The 18263-nt window shown below is 40.6% G+C and overlaps 1 protein-coding gene and 1 pseudogene across 3 annotated transcripts; one reads left to right on the top strand and one right to left on the bottom strand.

Annotated features, from left to right (window-relative positions):
• Nucleotides 1-10507: 10507 nt before the first annotated feature.
• LOC146717012 (E3 SUMO-protein ligase ZBED1-like) lies at nucleotides 10508-13117 on the bottom strand (annotated as a pseudogene).
• A 19-nt stretch (nucleotides 13118-13136) lies between these two features.
• LOC146717011 (uncharacterized) lies at nucleotides 13137-17860 on the top strand. Of its 3 annotated transcripts, none has more exons than XM_085470900.1 (3): nucleotides 13137-13717; nucleotides 14146-14200; nucleotides 15139-17860. In XM_085470900.1, exon 3 carries the CDS (start codon nucleotides 15697-15699, stop codon nucleotides 16684-16686), a length of 990 nt encoding a protein of 329 aa, XP_085327026.1. In that variant the 5' UTR covers nucleotides 13137-13717; nucleotides 14146-14200; nucleotides 15139-15696; the 3' UTR covers nucleotides 16687-17860. The 3 variants fall into 3 exon arrangements, with proteins under 3 accessions (XP_085327026.1, XP_085327010.1, XP_085327018.1); XM_085470884.1 differs by having other exon boundaries at nucleotides 14143-14200; XM_085470892.1 differs by having other exon boundaries at nucleotides 14143-17860.
• Nucleotides 17861-18263: the final 403 nt, after the last annotated feature.

Here is an 18263-nt window from a genome sequence, read left to right as displayed (position 1 = left end):
CAAAACACTGATCAATTTTTTTAAAAAATGAATTCCATACCAATTGCAGGAATAAAATAGGAATAAATAACAAACGAGAAATACATACAAAACAAGAGAAAGGCACACATGAGAGAACAGGTCACATGACAGCACAGCATTATCTACCCACAATTTGAACTAAATAACAGATAGCACAGGCAATGAAAACAAACGGAAATCAGAATAAATTTAAAAACTTTTATTGATGTTAACTTGAAGTGCTGAATTAGCCCCGTTGTCAGTTCAAATCACTTCAATCTATAGCGCACTTTAAGGTCTTTAGACCTTAAAAAGGAATACACTGCAAGGTAAGCTTGCAGCATCTTACTTTAAGGTCAACTGTGAAACTTTGTGGAAAGCCTGAGACAAGTTGATGAGTCAGTGAAGCGCACTTCCTTCTGATGACGGCTATACTGAGGTGAGTTTTTAAGCATATCCTGAACTTTATTCATTATTAGACTTCTGACACCTGGCAAATAAACTCTCACGCGATATGAGAACATAACAGCAAAAAGCCAGTAGCTGGTACATGAATGGATAAAAATTGGATCCCTCTTAGATTGAATTGGTTGCCCTCTTATATTACGTTGTTTTGAACCTAACCGCATCCACTGAATTAATGCAGTTTTCAGGACAGTAAAAACAGAGAACTCTGATATACACAATTTCTGATTGCTGATAGTGTTTCTTAATGCAAAATGGGCTTCCATTTAAAATGCAATTGCTTTATGTTCGATCTTTAGCGAAGAAGGGTCATTTTTGATTCTGTGGACAAGGGATGCAAATGGAATGTGAAGGCAACAGGTAGTAGGGTGAATTAGGGTTTCGTGTGGTCTTCAGTGCATGAATTTTATTGCCACTTTATTTCAACTTTTTATTAATGTACTCAAAAGAAAAACAAGAACCACAAAGGAGATTCTTGTGATTCTTGTTTGTGCTATCTGTTTGTGAAAGAAAGCACATTTTACCACATCATACTGTGTTTGCTGCCATTTATTTTACTCGTCCTGCCTGAGTGTCTGGGCTGCGTTTGTCTGTGCACCTTTGTTCTGGCCTTCTGCTGATGGGTTTCACATGCTGGGCTTTCCCTCTTGGTCCACACCCAGCAGCCTGCTGCTGACCACACACAGCCTACAAACTGATCCATCCATGCATCCATCCATGCATGCATGGCCTGGTTATTGTTGAGTTATCACCTCCAGCTCCTTGCTCATAACCAGGTAGATACTGGGCTGGGCCTGATCTCTGAGCTCAATAACAATGACAAAAATGCCAAACACTTTACTCTTCATGGTAAAAAATGTTTATAATACAGTAAAAACTGGATGTAGCCAAAATCAGTGTTTCATATACAGTGTAAGTGAACAACATTGCTACACTGCTGGTGTTTGATTGATAGAGGCTTTCTTTATAAGAACTATGATATCATTTCTTTTGCTGATTAACAGTTTTTATATAATTTTATATCATATATAGCTTTCAAGAAGCCAAAGATCACTGGACGAAAAGACTACAGACCTGTGGCTCTGACATCTGGTCAGGAAGTCTTTTGAGCGCCTGGTTCTCTCCTATCTTAAGACCCTCACGGCCCCCCTCCTGGACCCCCTGCAGTTTGCATACAGAGCCAACAGGTCTGTAGACGATGCCATCAACATGGCCCTACACTTTGTCCTGCAGAATCTATGCTAGGATCCTGTTTGTGGACTTCAGCTCTACCTTCAACACCATCCTTTCAGACCTTCTTCAAGGATTGCTTTCCCAGATGAATGTGCCTGATCCCATCTGCCGGTGGATCACTGACTTCCTGACGGACAGGAAGCAACCAGTGAGGCTGGGGAAGAATGTCTTGGACTCCCGGACCATCAGCACGAGCTCCCCTCAGGGCTGTGTTCTTTCTTCTATGCCCTTCTCCCTGTACACCAACTGCCGCACCTCCAACCACCAGTCTGTCAAATTAATTAAGCTTGCAGATGACACCACCATTATTGGACTCCTCTCAGACGGGGATAAGTCTGCCTACAGGATGGAGGCTGAACATCTGGTGTCCTGATGCAGCCGCAACAACCAGGTGCTGAATAAGTGTTATTTTCATTTACCACTGGCCCAAGTACATTTTTATTGGCTTGTGAACAAAGCTGTAGTTTTTGTATTTTTAAATATTAACGCAATTTAATTGAGACATTATTTACATTATTTCACTTTCAATGTGAAAAATGCTGTAAAAACGTTGAAAATAATGGTCACCCCTGTTCGCTGCAATGTAAAATAGTACAACTGCTGTCAGCCTTCATTAAGTTGCATCATTTAAACATTTGCATATTTTTATTCAACTTCTGCAGGATGCTTTGATGAAAGACTCCCTTTTCCCAAGTAGAGGCTTTACTAGAGGTCACAGGAACAGCGCTGCTGTTTTGGATGCGGAAAAATGTTGTCTTTCACTCTACCTGAGCTCAGTGTCCCAGTAAGGGCTCCGCCTCATTGTAGCTGACGCTGAAATGTTTGTGTGGGTTGCCATGACAACACCAGAAGTGCATCTGAGATCGTGTCCAAATTCATGGGCTGCATCCTCCTGAGGACTCGGTGTTCTGACAAAACGTCTTACTTTGGCAAAACGTCCTACCGTAAGTAGTTCATGCGTTCTCGGCGGCTCTAGTGACCCTCGAACTCTCGGCTAGCTATCGAGGTGGTGGATAACATACGTCTCCCCCACAAGAGCACGAACCTACAACTTTTCTACTACTGTTTTTACAAGGCGTACACGGTAAAAACATTATGCTGTTATTTGTTAAGCACTTGTGCATCTTGTGAAAAGAAATAAGTGGCTGAGATGGATGTCATATGTGCTATTGATATTATTTTACTCGTTTCTAGTTTTCACGGTGCTCCATGATTGTGAGAGGAATAAAAAAGAATTGTGGACATCAGTACGAAGCATGGATTCTTTTGACCAGAGTAGATACACTGGTCCCTTGAATATACTAATCTTTTTGAGGTGGGTGACTGTTCCTGTGTATTTACAGAAACAATGGTTGTGATAACCTCAGCTGTTTCAGAGGGTGACTGTTCGTTGCTTTGCGCACTTTTAAATCTGTATACAATGGTTTGTTCCCTTTTTGTGTTCTGAGGTTTAAACAAAGATGTACTAGATGTATTATACCGGTCCCTCGAATCTACAAATCTTTTAGATGTGGATGACTGTTCATTTTCATCTGTGTTTACAGAAACACTGGGTGTTGGAACCTCAGTAGTTTCTTTTTGGCTGACAGACTCTGGAGCTGTACAAGAGGAATAAAGAGCTGCAATGCTTTTGTGAACCTGACCTGGGAAGGGAGAGAAATATATTTTTGTTTTGTTTTTGTTTGTCTTCTTGTTTTATTTGATTCCTTGTGGGATTTGGATCCAACAAGTAAAGTATGCATATTATGCACACACACAAACACACATGCAGCTATTACCATTTCTTGTATTCTTGAATAAAGACATTGATCTGACACATTTAAAATGCAGCCAATTGTTTTTATTGTTATATTATTAAGAAAAAAGAAAAGGTGGGGGTGGGGGGATGTAAAGAAGAGCTTAAAGGAAAGGGCTAGAGGAGAGAAAACCCCAACAATTAGCAGGGCATTTTTTTACTTGGACAAATTGTTAATAAAGTTTCCATATCTGTAACAATGATGACAGTATAATTGTTTATAAACAATTATATTGACAATTATATGTGTCCAGTATGTTGGCTCATTTTCTTTTACTTTTTGCATTTGAAAATAAAAGTTGGGCTGATTTTGACACCATTACAAGAAGTGTTGTTAATGATTCTTTTTGAATTAAAATCAGGTTACCACAAATTGTTTTTTAATTTAATTTCATTTGAAATGTTTGTCAGTGGGTAAACAATTCGTAATGCAAAGTCAGAAACATCGAGTTATTCTTGTACTGCATGCTTGCAATAAATAAGTTGTCCTAACAGTCAGTCAAAGGAGCTTGGAAAGAAAAGCGTCTGGACTTCTTTGAGTTGAAGTGACTGATATATATATTTTCTGTCTGGTTGTTTTGTTGGTTTTTGTTTTTTGCCCTTTATCACCATTCCTCTTCCCTGCTGTTTTTCTTTCCCTCTTTCTTTCTCCCCTTTCTTTCCCCCAGTCATGTCTGTCCTATGTGTAGCAAGTGAAAATAAAATAAACAAGAAAAACAAAGGTGAATCAAATAGACCAATACGGCAAGGCCGGGATGGTCCATTTGGTAAAGTAAATCCGTTAGTTATATTTAACATAATGTTAAATGGCAACATTCTGTTTACAATGTTACCATTTCACATTATGTTAAATGGTAACATTCTGTTTACAATGTTACCATTTTACATTATGTTAAATGGTAACATTCTGTTTACAATGTTACCATTTTACATTGTGTTAAATGGTAACATTCTGTTTACAATGTTACCATTTTACATTATGTTAAATGGTAACATTCTGTTTACAATGTTACCATTTTACATTGTGTTAAATGGTAACATTCTTTTTACAATGTTACCATTTTACATTGTGTTAAATGGTAACATTCTGTTTACAATGTTACCATTTAACATTATGTTAAATGGTAACATTCTGTTTACAATGTTACCATTTCACATTGTGTTAAATGGTAACATTCTGTTTACAATGTTACCATTTAACATTATGTTAAATGGTAACATTGTAAACAGAATGTTACCATTTCACATTGTGTTAAATGGTAATATTCTGTTTACAATGTTACCATTTTACATTATGTTAAATGGTAACATTCTGTTTACAATGTTACCATTTACATTATGTTAAATTGTAACATTATGTTTACGATGTTACCATTTTACATTATGTTAAATTGTCAGTAGGCCTGGTACCGGAACCGGTACTGGACCCCCTTTTACTTTCAGCCATCAGAAGAGGGTACACTGTGGTCATAACAATACTCAGACTGTAGCATTTAAAGGTCCCAAAGTGTACCAGGAAAATATCCCCCGCACGATTACACCAGCAGCCTGAATTGTGAATGTGAGGGAGGATGGATCCATGCTTTCATGTTGTTCACTCCAGGCTGATATAAAAATGATATAACTAATACTACTTCTACTAATAATGACAATAACAACAAAATAATAATAATAATGTCAAAAATACCAGTAATAATAATAACAATAACAACATAAACAACAACATTACTACTAATAATAATAAAGATAAACAAATGTATTAAAAAATTAATAATGATAATAATAATAATAAAACTGATCATAACAGTAACAATATCAATCATAACAACAACAGTACTAACAACAATAATAACAATAACAATGAAGGTGTTGCTGCAGATCTGAGTCCCGACTCTGCTGCCTTTCTAGTGCGGCAAAGAAAGTAAGAAATAGAAAAAGAAAAACACAAATAAACTGAGTGTGAGGGTTTTTCTACAAGTTACACTGAATATTTGCACAGACATGCTGACTGTTTGCTGGGAGACGTCACCTGTCTTTTATAGAATAGCAGGTAAGCTGTTCTCTGCCGCTGCTCACACACAGACTCACACGTGGTCTGGCAGACCAACTCGTCATCGTACGTGAGCCGGCTGTCTGTGACGTCGTCTCTTCCGCTCATCTGGTGAACGCCGTCACAGACGTAATGTCCTGAGAGGAGAAGGCGCACTTATTAACGTCTCATAAACTTTCAAAGCTGACCTGCATTCAGCACATGTGTCTGAAAGCACCCACTCACCGCTGTAAGCTGAGGAGCCCAAACGACTGATCACGCTGACCAACAAATAGCGAGCAGTTTACTGGGAGAGGGCAGCGGCACCACCCGTTAGCTTAGAAATGGGCTCCATCCATACTTGAAATGAACGGTGTGCCTTTTCCCTTACCTCTTCAGTAAAGGCTGTGTCCTGGCTGATCACCAGCTGCTGTGTCAGAACAATGGGGCTGTTCTTCTTCTCCACGGTGAACGATGGAGTGAACGTAAACCACTTCAGCTGGAGGATCAGCACACTGAAAGAGATGAGACAAAGAGGAGAGGCTCAAAGGAAGACGCAAGGAGGACATGACATGAACAAAACTGACACCGACTGAACTGTGGTGGTTTGAGGCCTTTGGGGACCGATTTGAGGTTACTCACTTTGGCAGGTTCAAGAACAACAGCTTCTCTTTGATCTTCTTAGCTCCGCACTGGCATTCGTAGTCCAACAGGCCGCCCTGCAGCAGGGAGCAGGAGGAACAGGTGCATTAGAGTTAAACTCTTTTACAGATGAATTCACATATTCGTGGGAGCAAGCCTGTTCACAGAATAGAGTCTAAACGAGCTCTTACTTTCAGACTCCAGCCCCGCCCTTCAGCAGCATCCTGCTGGCTGGCACAACCTTGCCATTGGCTGCTGCCAGGGACTCAACAGGTTAGAACAAAAATATAAATATTATATCTGAGTTCTTATGTGGACCCGCCTTCCAGACACAACGTCACCTTCCATGAATGTCCACAGGTTAGCGGCCCTCGCTCTGCTGGTCTTCCAAAGTAAGAAAAAATGAGAAAAAATAAGGAGCAGACCAAGCAAAAGAGGGTATTTAAAGAGACAGTGCTCTTAAGGTGCATTTTTGGCGAGTTTTATTATCTAAATGTCATTGTGTCACTTTCTTATGAGGCTTCAGTGAACTGAAAAAGCTTCTGGGATGAGAAGCGAAACGTCTTCAAAAAAGTTAAAGAAGTCCGGTTGCTTTTTTCCCCCAAGCTCCTTAGAGTTCTCTGAAAATGGTCAGGTAGAAGGACTGGACTGAAAATGAGTAAAAAAGCAGCCAAAGCCCAAGGAAGTTGAAAGACTGGAAACTATTGCTGAGGTCATGTCAGTGTAAAAAGTTACCTACAAGTCTGGCACCTTGGAAGCAAAACATAAAGAAATAAGGTGTAAGGCCAAATGTTTGGTCCTGCAGCCAACCGGACCATGAAATATAGAGCACAGGTGAACAAAGTGAGGCAGCAGTTTGCTGATTTCCACCTTGTGCCTTTCATGTTGATCAGCTTAGTAGTTTGCCAGCTTTCTAGCTGTTAAAGACTTTTGGCGAGAGGTTATTCATATTTGAACTCTAATTGAACCCCTCTTTTTTACTGTTTTTTTGTTTGTTTGTTTTTGGGGGTTTTTGTTGTCTTAGATGGCCTGACTCAGCAGGTGGGGGCAGTTTCTGAGTTCACCTTCGTTCAAACAGTGCAGAAATGGTTTCGCTATGCTCCAGACCGGATGGGTGGTGCAGGACGCCCGATATCCAGCCCCGTCATGGAGTAAACTAAAAACAGTAAATAATACATTTAACAAACAAGCAAGCTCTAAATTCAAGCGGAGAGACTGCAGACGTAGCCGCACCATTCCAGGGATTTTTGGTTAGCATGAGGGGTCTAGCCAGGACCCTTACTGGATACTGGGTGGGAATCGAACGTGCGACTCCAAAGATGTGTAGTATTACCACTACACTACACTACACTATCCAGCTGCGCTACACTATCCATCAAAAAAAGTTTTTAGAAAATTTGATAAAGTCTGATGCTTAATATTGTAGGGATATTAATCTCCCTACAATATTAATACGGATTAATAACACAGAGAAGTCATACTTCTGTTATGACAGAATTAATTGGGTAAATTATATTTACAATTGTAACATTGTAAACTTAATGTTATGATTTTACATTATATTAAATTGTAACATGATGTAAAATCGTAACATTGTAAACTTAACGTTACAATTTTACATTATGTTGCAATTTAACATAATGTGAAATTGTAACATTGTAAACATAATGTTACAATTGGAACATCAGTCCATCTATCCATGCATCTTCATCCGCTTTATCCGAGGCCGGGTCTCGGGGGCAGCAGCCTAAGCAAAGAGGCCCAGACCCAACACGCTGTGTACTCACCTTTGCTAAGTACATGTGAGATCTTGAATAAAAAAAACAAAACAAAACACACTTTTCTTTTCTGTTTTATTGAAAGCACTTTACAGAAAGTGTAATTGTTTGTAATGAAGAAAGAAGTAGGTAGGTTTGCATGTGTAATTAGTGTGTTATTGCAGAAGAAGCTTAATGTGTAGTCTGCAAAAACAATGGGAAAAAAAGGTGGCCGAAGAAGAAAAGATAAATGTCCTTTTTTTTAAGTATTCCCTCGGCCGGTCGTTTGGCTTATGACATGTGGCGGGGACTCTGCTACAGAACTCCGCCAGTTCGAACCCCCCACGAACTCACTGCCACGGCCCTGCGCGGGGGGCGGGGAAACGCACTCGCATTTGCTTTTTCCTGCTTGAGCCAAGTCCTCCGCCCGCTCTTCATCTCTCTCATTACCCCTTATTACCTTACACTCATGCCTTTGCCTTTCACCACTTCAAAACGAAGCCTACTTCAATATTACCTTCATACGCTCTCTTTGCTTTTGGCTTTCCTCATGCTGTGTACTCACCTTTGCTAAGTACATGTGAACAGATCTTGAATAAAAAAAACAAAACAAAACACTTTTCTTTTCTGTTTTATTGAAAGCACTTTACAGAAAGTGTAATTGTTTGTGATGAAGAAAGAAGTAGGTAGGTTTCCATGTGTAATTAGTGTGTTATTGCAGAAGAAGCTTAATGTGTACTTTGGAAAAACAATGGGGGAAAAAGCTGGCTGAAGAAGAAATGATAAATGTCCTTTTTTTTCAAGCCTTCTCTCAGCCGGCAGTTTCAGTGCCACGGCCCTCGCTTGGGGGGTGGGGAGACGTGCCCCCCAAGGAGACCTGCTAGATTGTTCAGAAGGTTGTTCTCATCCATCCAGATGGAGGATCACTAACAGGAGCGTGGAAGACTCCAGAATCCACTCTGGCTGGAATCCGGTGGATATGCAGTGTGTACAGGTACAGGACCATTTAAACGGACAGCATTTATAGAATGACTATTAAAAGTCAGCGAGTGTCAGTAATGTTAATGTGGTTATGTTAGTAATACACCGAGTGCTAATATAACAGCTTTAAGATGCATTTGTAGATATTATTACGTGTTTTACCGTCTTTATGGTGCTAGCTTAAAGTTACGGTGTAAACGTTAGCTTATATTGGAGGAAAGCTGTTACTGGTTAAACGATGTTAGCACAGAAATATTAGCTTCTGTCATGACTGATGAAGTTACTAGTTAATAAAGTTTTCAGTAAAGTGATTAATCGCAGCCACAGGTTGACAGCAAATATCTCGATTAGCTTCAGTGCATCTGTAATAAATATGTGCAAGTTTCAGTGCTTCGTTTAAACTGTATGATACTTATACTGACCCAGGGTCAGTGTAAAATACAATCCTAGCTGTGTGAACAAAGCCACTGTAAATTTAATCCTGCATGACAAACCTCAGGATGCAGATTATTATTACTCTTTCCTGCTGGCACACCTGAGAGTCAGCTAGAAACTTATAGTGACGTGGACATCATGCAAAGACTGCCAGACTCTGTAATACTGCAAATGATCAGTGACTCAGGTTAACACTAAACTTCAAACGGTACCTCTGTGTGCTGAACATCTAGGATTGAGTCAGGCTGCATTGACTGTGGGACTTTAATGTGTTAAAAGCAGGTTGAAGACGGCTCAGAAACATTTGAAGATTAAAATTTAGCATTATGGCTGCTGGTGGTTTGTAATATCTACTCAGCTGTATTTTTGTTACTAATTTATGTTTGTTGTTGTTTAACACAGATTTCAGAAGAGCAAATATGCTTAATAGTTTAACTAGATTTCATTTGTCAGTGTTTGACTGCTGAGTCACCGGAAGAACTCATTTCATTCATTCTCCATATGATGTTAATTTACAGAAATGTTTCACAGGAACTGATTTCTCCCAAAGGTTGAACTAGTGTGTTTCCATAGATTACCTCTGTATGAATGTACTTCTTAAATGAAGGCAAGTGTTTGTCCTTTTTTGTTCCTCAGGTACAGTACGTGATATCAAGGGCAGGTGGTCAACACTGGGGACAAGAAGCAGACATACTTCCAAGAGGGAGCTGCAGTGAGGTCAGAGGTCAGAATCTGAAACAGCTCAGGTTTATATTTTAGAGGTTATAAAAAATCAAAATGTATTTATAAAGAAACCTTTAAATAATAGTCATAATTATGATTATTATAAGAAATATCAAACATTTAAGTGGATTTTCTGTTACACATATTGTGTTAGCCCTGCGATAAACTGGCAGCCTGTCTTTGTCCTGTATCAGCTGGGATAGGCTTCATCCTCCCGCAACCTTGAATTGGATACATTTTATTCCAATTATGTAATCGGATCATTTACAAACTCAAGGTATCTAATCAAAATTAGTGCTGTCAAGAGATTAAAAAAAATAGAGATTAATTAATTATGATTTTTAATTAATTGATCTAATTAATCTCTTTTTTAATCTCACCTAAAAATAGCTGAGGAAAGCCTTCAACTTATTGTGGCAGACCAAAAGACTGATATAACAAAGAAAGTGACTTTATAAAGTCATTTATTGTTTAACAAACGTTAAACAGATGCAACCATTTACATACTGTTGTATTCTTTTGTAAAATAAGTGGAAAAATAAATACAAATAAAATCAAATAAATTAAGTGCTGCAAGTTAGCACATCAAAGTATTCTTCCATCACAAAAAAAAGTGCTGAACATCAAGCAATCTATTCTAGTAGGCTACAAATGACACAGCAGCTATGCTGACCACATGTGTCTCATTTCTTCTTCCTCAGCCAGTCGCTAAGACACACCAGCCTGGTAACATTTTCTGGAAGCAAGGCTGCCCTTTTCTTTTGCACTATGTGGCCTGCAAGGCTAAAGAGTCTCTCACAGGGTACAGAGGTAGCTGGGGAGGCCAGGTACTTTTGTGCTAGGACTGACAGCTTTTCATAGACTCCTGAGTGAGCATACACCACTGCAGGGGACAGTCATCAATACTGATGCTGGGTTCTGCTCTGTAGCGCTGCAGCTCTCCAGACTCAATTCCATCTTCTGAGTCAGAGTCAGACCCCAGAAGGAGTTCGCTCCTCCTCTTCTTCTGAGCTGGTCCATCATCCTCTGTGGAGGGCTGGAGACTATCTGCTCTTCTGGGCTCTGCTGCCTGGAGCATATTCTCCAGAATGGTCCACACCTGAATGAATGAATGAATGAATGAATGAATGAATGAATGAATGATTGTGATTAAAACTAAGTGCTTTTTTTTTTATTTTATTTAATCTTGTAAAGAACTTTGTGTTCCATATAATAAATAAAAGTTTGATTTGATAATGAACTGGACTCATTAGTCCAGCTTAACCTTATTGTCCTACCTGTTCCCTCTTTTCTCTTGGAAGACATTTCAAATCCTTAAACCGTGGATCCAATGCTGTGGCCACCTCGAACCATATCTCGTTGCCATTAGCTCGTCGTGCTGCCAGATCCTTCTGGAAGGCATTCTTGAACTTCACCACGTAGGCAGGATCATCATCAGTAATGTCCATGACACGGTACAGATGGCGAAAAGCAGGCAGCACTACAGAGCAAGAGACGTAGGCCTCACCACCCAGCAGCTCTGTCACATACCTGCAGAGGTGGAGAGGTTTGCTAAATAAACCTAGCTGGATTCATTTAAATCAAAGTGTAACTGATTTCCAATTTAATTGTCCTTAAAAGTTCCTTGTTATGTTCATTAATTTTGATTTTACACATGTAACAGTAGTTTATATAATTAAAATGGGAAGGTGTTTATTTGAACTTACTTGCATGGTTCAAGCAGGAGCTCCAGCCTCTGCAGTTTCGCCCACTCAGCTTCGGTTGGCAAGACCAACCTGTGGTTCTGTTGGTCCAACGTAGCCTGGACAGCCTCTCGGTTACATAGGAGGCGTGAGACCATTGCGAGAGTCGAGTTCCACCTGGTGGGTACATCCTGTATAAGTTGATCGCTCTTCTTTCCGAGTGCTACTTGTTGTTGGTTAAGTTCTGTGGTACTCGCAGGGCTTTGTTTAAAATGACCAACAATCTTGCGGCACTTTGCCAGTACACCGACAAAACCACTGCTATCGAGACATACCGTGATGGTCCTCTGGAGAATGTGAGCATTGCAGGCGATGTGCTCATATGGAAGTGCTCTCATAGCAGCCAGCATGTTTGCTGCGCTGTCTGTGCCAATGGTGGATATCTTGTTTTCAATACCCCAGTCATTTGCTACCTTGAGGAACTGTTCGGCGCATTTATCAGCAAAGTGCCTGGTTTCTGTTCTCATGACGGTCAGTGCAAATGAGTTGAGGTTCCACTCACTATCAATAAAGTGTCCAGTCACCCCAAAATAGCTGTGGTTGCCAGCTGAGGTCCAGTGATCTCCGGTTATAGCAACACAGTTGGGAGAATCCTCCGCCAAAATCTCAAGTTTGTTTTTCTTTTCGCCGTCGTACATTTTGCTGATTTTGGTCGTTACTGTAGTCCTGCACGGCGGCTTGTATGACGGGTCATTGGACGCAATTTGCAACACCTCTGTCAATCCTTCGTCCTCTACTATATTTATCGGCCTACAGTTCATCGCTATCCACTTGGCAATAACATTAGTCAGCCTGTCGGTCGCAGACTTGCTCATACGAGGGGTATTCTCTAGTTTTGTTTGGCGAAAAGCTTTGCTCTGGCTTGCTATATTGCTAACGTCTTCACTGCTAGCTGTTGCTGCACTCGCGGCTGGGTGCTTTGCGTTGAGGTGATAGGCCAAACTTGAGCTGCTTCGGTGGTAAGCAAACTCCTTCTTACACTCTAGGCAGACCACTTTACCTTTGTCAATGGTGCCGTCGGGGCGTTTATGAAATACAAATTTCCCGTTCATTGGGCCAACAACTCTCAGATGCGCCTCCATATCCACACTGTAAGCTAATCACCACTTCTCACCTTGACCTCACGACGTGACTCCACCCCCAACAAGTCAAGCACAAGGAGCCCAGCACATAAAAACGGATTTTATAACATAGCAACTCTCATACAAAATCAATGACGTCAAGAGATTAAAAATTAGATTAACGAGATTAAAAAACATAACGCGCTAAATAGCATTGTAATTAATTAATCGCAATTAACGCGATAATTTGACACCCCTAATCAAAATGTAAGTAATAATTATAAAATGGGAAAGCAGAAATAAGTGTGACATAAATGTAAATGTGTGAGCTGACATAGAGCTACATGCAGTCTGAAAAACCTTTGTTGTCAAGTTTGCAGGTATATCAGCACGAGACATTCTTACATAGAAGAGACATTAAAGTCTCTAACTCAGTGAAGCATTATTGGTCCCGTCTGTTTGGATAAATATAGTAAGTTGATGTATGTCCATTTATTGACACATTTTCTTAAGTGCTTATCCAGTTCAGGATCACAGTGGAGCTGCAGCTGGATATGTTCACTAAATAAACCTTACAAAAGTTAACAATAAACCTGCATCCATGTACGTTGTTGTCCACAGGATGAGAAAATCAAACTGGAACACTGTGGAACATGTTAATAAATGTTTGTGTGTTTATGCCTGTGTCTTTCACAGGAGGCGCTGGAAGGTTTCCCTAATAGTTCCTGGTGAATCAAAGCAGAACCATAAAGGTTGCTGGACTGCATGATGGCCTTACCCCTGAGCAGTCATCCTGTTAAAGGATGAACCAGTTAGAAGCTGTTTTCAAAGTAGCTGAGCAGATTTCATCTCAAGTAAGCGATTAACTGTTTGTTCATCTGTTCCGCCACTTAAAGAGCATTTAAGGACGTCTTTTGAGTGTCCAGTTGAATTAATTCTACTGGCTCTCATGGTCATTTGTTATTATAGTCATATTTTTCATGTTCATCCAGCTATTTAGTAAATTCTATCTATTTCGTAATATCCGTCAGCTATAAAATGTAATATAAATATAAAAATATCTAAATATCTCCTGCCCTTTATGTTTTAATGATGTAAGTCTGTTATCGTGTTACATTAGCATTCCTCACATATCAATGAGATGCTGTACAGTACAATCCTACTGACACAGCAGAGGGATAACGACAGCTATTCAACATCGTTACACGACACATTCGAGCTGCATGACGCAGACAAAGTGACTAAATCATCTTTTTGTGGTTTATTGTCTTCAAACCAGCAGACAAAGCCGATGGCAGAAGATGTCGGAGAAGAACTTCAGGCCGTGGACTGAAAAGGTATTTTTTTCTTGTTATCAAAAGACATTTGGAGTGGCAGCTTCTACAACTGGTTGTGCTAAAGTAAAGCTTACAGTCTAAGAAATCACAGTGTTGATATTCAGCACAAAGAGAAAAGCTCACTTGTTTGAATTTATTTACAATCATAGTTTTATAAATTCTGACTGTAAACAGCTTTTACAGCTTTGATATTGTTTGACACTCGATATCAGGTGATAGGGTTTAATTTAAAGGTTTCTGTGTCCCAATGAGCCATTTACACTGATCAGTGTCAGTTTAACTGTAACACATTCATTATTTAGATTCAACAAAGAAATAACTGAATGTAAAAAATGGCAGCCCTCAGGCAGGTTTATAGAGATACATGCATGCATTATGAAATTTATGTATCCCAGATAATTGTTATTCATCTAGTCATGGCAGACCTACCTCTTCCTCCCAAGTTAACTGCAACCCAAAATAACTAGTGGGGCTATTTACACACTCACAACCAGTGTGGGGTAAAAAGAGCCACCAAAAAACTGTCAGCCACAGATGTGCTAGAAGAGTTAGAAGCTCTACTTATGGAGAAACTTTCTAAGTCTAACAGGGGACAGGAACTCCTGCCCAAGTAACATGATATAAGCCCACATACAGCCCAGCCATAAAGTGAACCAAGTTAAAGACAGCATGGGACCAAATGCATGTAACCAGCCTGCACCCACCTGACATTTCTTCCTCCTGAATTAAATGAATGAATGGATGAAAGTTAAATGACTACAAACCTAAAGCCACTAGTTCCCACACTGGAGCTCCCTGACACTGTGTGTTAACTGTATTTAGCTTGTATCAACAGTTGTAACAGGCTAAGCCACCTGAGACACTGCATTGAATTTGTTCCTGTCTTACTGGTTTCAGCTGACTGGTTTCAACTCAGATATTCTGCTTTTTCCTTTCAGTAGATCAAAGCAGCTCGTGCTCCTTCTGCTTCCAATTTAGAAGAAGAAGAAGAAGGCGAAGGCTTCAGCGAAGTGGCGTTCATGGTCTCAGTGAACAGTCACGGTCACACACTGCATGTGGTTTTAAAAGCAACATGTCTGTTCACCACAACAATGGAGATGTGTAATATTAGTGCAGCTATGGTTTGTTCTTGAACATCAGTTCTGTTTTCTACTTTGATCACTCAGACCAAAAAAGTGTTGTTTTCAGATTCTTTCTTTTAAATCTATAAAGCACCTGTTCATTTTTTTATTACAATTAGTTTCACATAAATGTTAGTGTTTCCTTTTATGATCTTTTAATGCTTACACTACACTGTACATGAAATCAAACCTAATAATGAGGCAGATAACATTCCTGTTACGATCCAGACTAGTGGTCTTACTGGGGCCGGTGAACAGGACTGTAAGCTTGCCATTGTGCCAGTTAAAGTAAAATCAAAGAGAGGTCAAAGAATAGTGGAAACGTATGCCTTTCTGGACCAAGGGAGTTCAGCATCCTTTTGTACAGCGGGTCTTATGGACAAGCTGAATATTGCTGGGAGGAGGACAAAGATTCTCCTGCGCACCATGGGACAGGAGAAAGTGGTGGACAGTTTCATTGTACCTGAACTTGAAGTTGCTGGATTGGACAGTGACATGTACTGTGATATGCCTAACCTCTTCACTCAGCATAAAATGCCTGTAGATATTGGTAACATCTCAAATCAACAGGACCTGGTTGACTGGCCACATTTGAAGCATGTTCATTTGCCAGAAATTAAGGCCAATGTTGAGCTTTTGATTGGCATGAATATGCCCAGAGCTCTAGAACCTTTGGAGGTCATCCGGAGTGTAGGTGATGGACCCTTTGCCATTAGGACTGTGCTCGGCTGGACTGTGAATGGGCCACTTAATCGAGAATGCTGTGGAAGGCCAGGATGTTTGGCAACAGTTACCGCCAACAGAGTTTCTGCTGTCACACTGGACAAGCTATGGAAACAGCAGTTCAAGATGGATTTTCCTGAGAGCAGCAATGATGAACAGATGGGGCTGTCAAAGGAAGACTTGAAGTTCCTGGAATTGGCCAGCAAGATGGTGACTTTGGGGGATTGGCACTACAGCATTGCCCTGCCACTAAAAGACCGAGACATAAGAATGCCTGACAACTGTGCAATTGAGCAACGAGCCTTAGGTTTGAAGAAAAGGTTCATCAGAGATAAAGACTTTCATAAAGACTACACTGCCTTCATGACAGATCTTATATCTAGAGGATATGCAAAGAGAGTCCCAGTCACAGAATTAGAGCGCCAGAAATGGGGAAGGATTAAACGTAACTTTGTTCCTGGAGATGTGGTCCTTATAGTGGATGATTCTGCACCTCGTGGTTCTTGGCTCATTGGGAGAGTCACCGGAGCTGCACCAGATGAAAGGGGGCTTGTGCGTCAGGTCTGGATTAAGACCCCAACCAGCCATGTGTGCAGACCCATCACAAAGATATGCCTTCTTCAGGAGGCCTCTGACCCATGACTATGACATTTTTGACACAGTGTGACATAACTAACTTTGAATTGACTTTAATGTTATGAGATGTACATCAGACTGACTATATTTAGGCTAAGTGCTGGTAACCTCTGGCCTATGACTGACTGACCATGTGCAGACAGAAGAAAAGAAGAGAAGACATGAGAAAATAACTTTGGTGGACTTTTGAGTATGTTATGTTGTCTCACTGGGTGTCTGTGATATGATGAAGTGTGTGTTGTGAGTTATGGTGTTGGATGTATAATTATTACTGTAAAAATGTAATAATTAGGGGCCGGAATGTTGTGGATAGGCGTAGCTTTGGGTCACGTGGTGTCAGTAATAGTGATTGCTATATCACCTGTTCACGGCCCGAGGGAAATTTTGTGAATGAGTGGGTGATGGGGGAAGTCGACTTTTGCTGACCGCTCAAGCGTCCCAAGGCGTTCCCAGGCCAGCCGAGAGATATAATCTCTCCAGCGTGTCCTGGGTCTGCCCCGGGGCCTGCTCCCGGTGGGACATGCCTGGAACACCTCACCCAGGAGGCGCCCAGGGGGCATCCTTGTCAGATGCCCGAACCACCTCAGCTGGCTCCTTTCGATGTGGAGCAGCAGCTGCTCTACTCTGAGCCCCTCCCGGACGGCTGAACTTCTCACCCTATCTCTAAGGGAGAGGCCAGCCACGCTTCGGAGGAAGCTCATTTCTGCCGCTTGTATACGCGATCTCGTTCTTTCGGTCACTACCCACAGCTCGTGGCCATAGGTGAGGGTAGGGATTGTAACATTGTAAACATAATACAATTTTACATTATGTTACTGTCAGAGTCGGACGGTGCCCCGACCGGTCGACCTGTGTGTGTGTGTTTTTCTGTTCTCCTCTCTCGCTCCGCTTTTTCTCCGCTGCGATTGTTACCTCCGACCCGTAAGTGCTGCCACTCTGAGCTGCCTAATAAGCCTGGACGCGATCGAGACGGAGAGACGGAAGGGGACACTTCACTGATTCTAGGGAGTTTTGTGGACACACGAGGGGAGACGGGGAGAGGAGCACTGAAGGGACTTGCACTGTGGATAACTGTGGATTGATTTTGGCTTCACTGTAAATAAAGACACTGTTCAACTTAAACGAGAGGTCCGCGTCTAGGTTCGCTAACTCACCACCCTTAACAGCTACAATTTAACATCATGTAAAATTGTAACATTATGTTTACAATGTTACAATTTGTAAATTGTAACATTGTAAACATAATGTTACAATTTTATATGATGTTAAACTGTAACATAATGTAAAATTGTAACATTATGTTTACAATGTTACAATTTGTAAATTGTAACATTGTAAACATAATGTTACAATTTTATATGATGTTAAACTGTAACATAATGTAAAATTGTAACATTATGTTTACAATGTTACAATTTTACATTATGTTAAATTGTAACATAATGCTTAACAGATAATGGTTATCCTCTTTTTATATCATACATCATTGTCTCTGTAGGAGGGTCTGGAGCACCCCCTGCTGAGCCGCTGCGCTCAGTACCTTGCAGGCAGGTCCGACGATGACTTCATCATCTCACCTGAGC

This window comes from Copadichromis virginalis, linkage group LG2 (genome assembly GCF_057382275.1).
Source record: "Copadichromis virginalis isolate Kocher_CV1m ecotype Utaka linkage group LG2, C_Virginalis_male_GT1.1, whole genome shotgun sequence".
Classification (NCBI taxonomy): domain Eukaryota; kingdom Metazoa; phylum Chordata; class Actinopteri; order Cichliformes; family Cichlidae; genus Copadichromis; species Copadichromis virginalis.
Note: the sequence above shows the minus strand (reverse complement) of the source record. Positions and strands in the feature narration are given on the sequence as shown.

Bases quoted from the DNA above. Each gene is read 5' to 3' on its own strand.
- LOC146717011 (XM_085470900.1), top strand. From the start codon at position 15,697: ATGGACAAGCTGAATATTGCTGGGAGGAGGACAAAGATTCTCCTGCGC.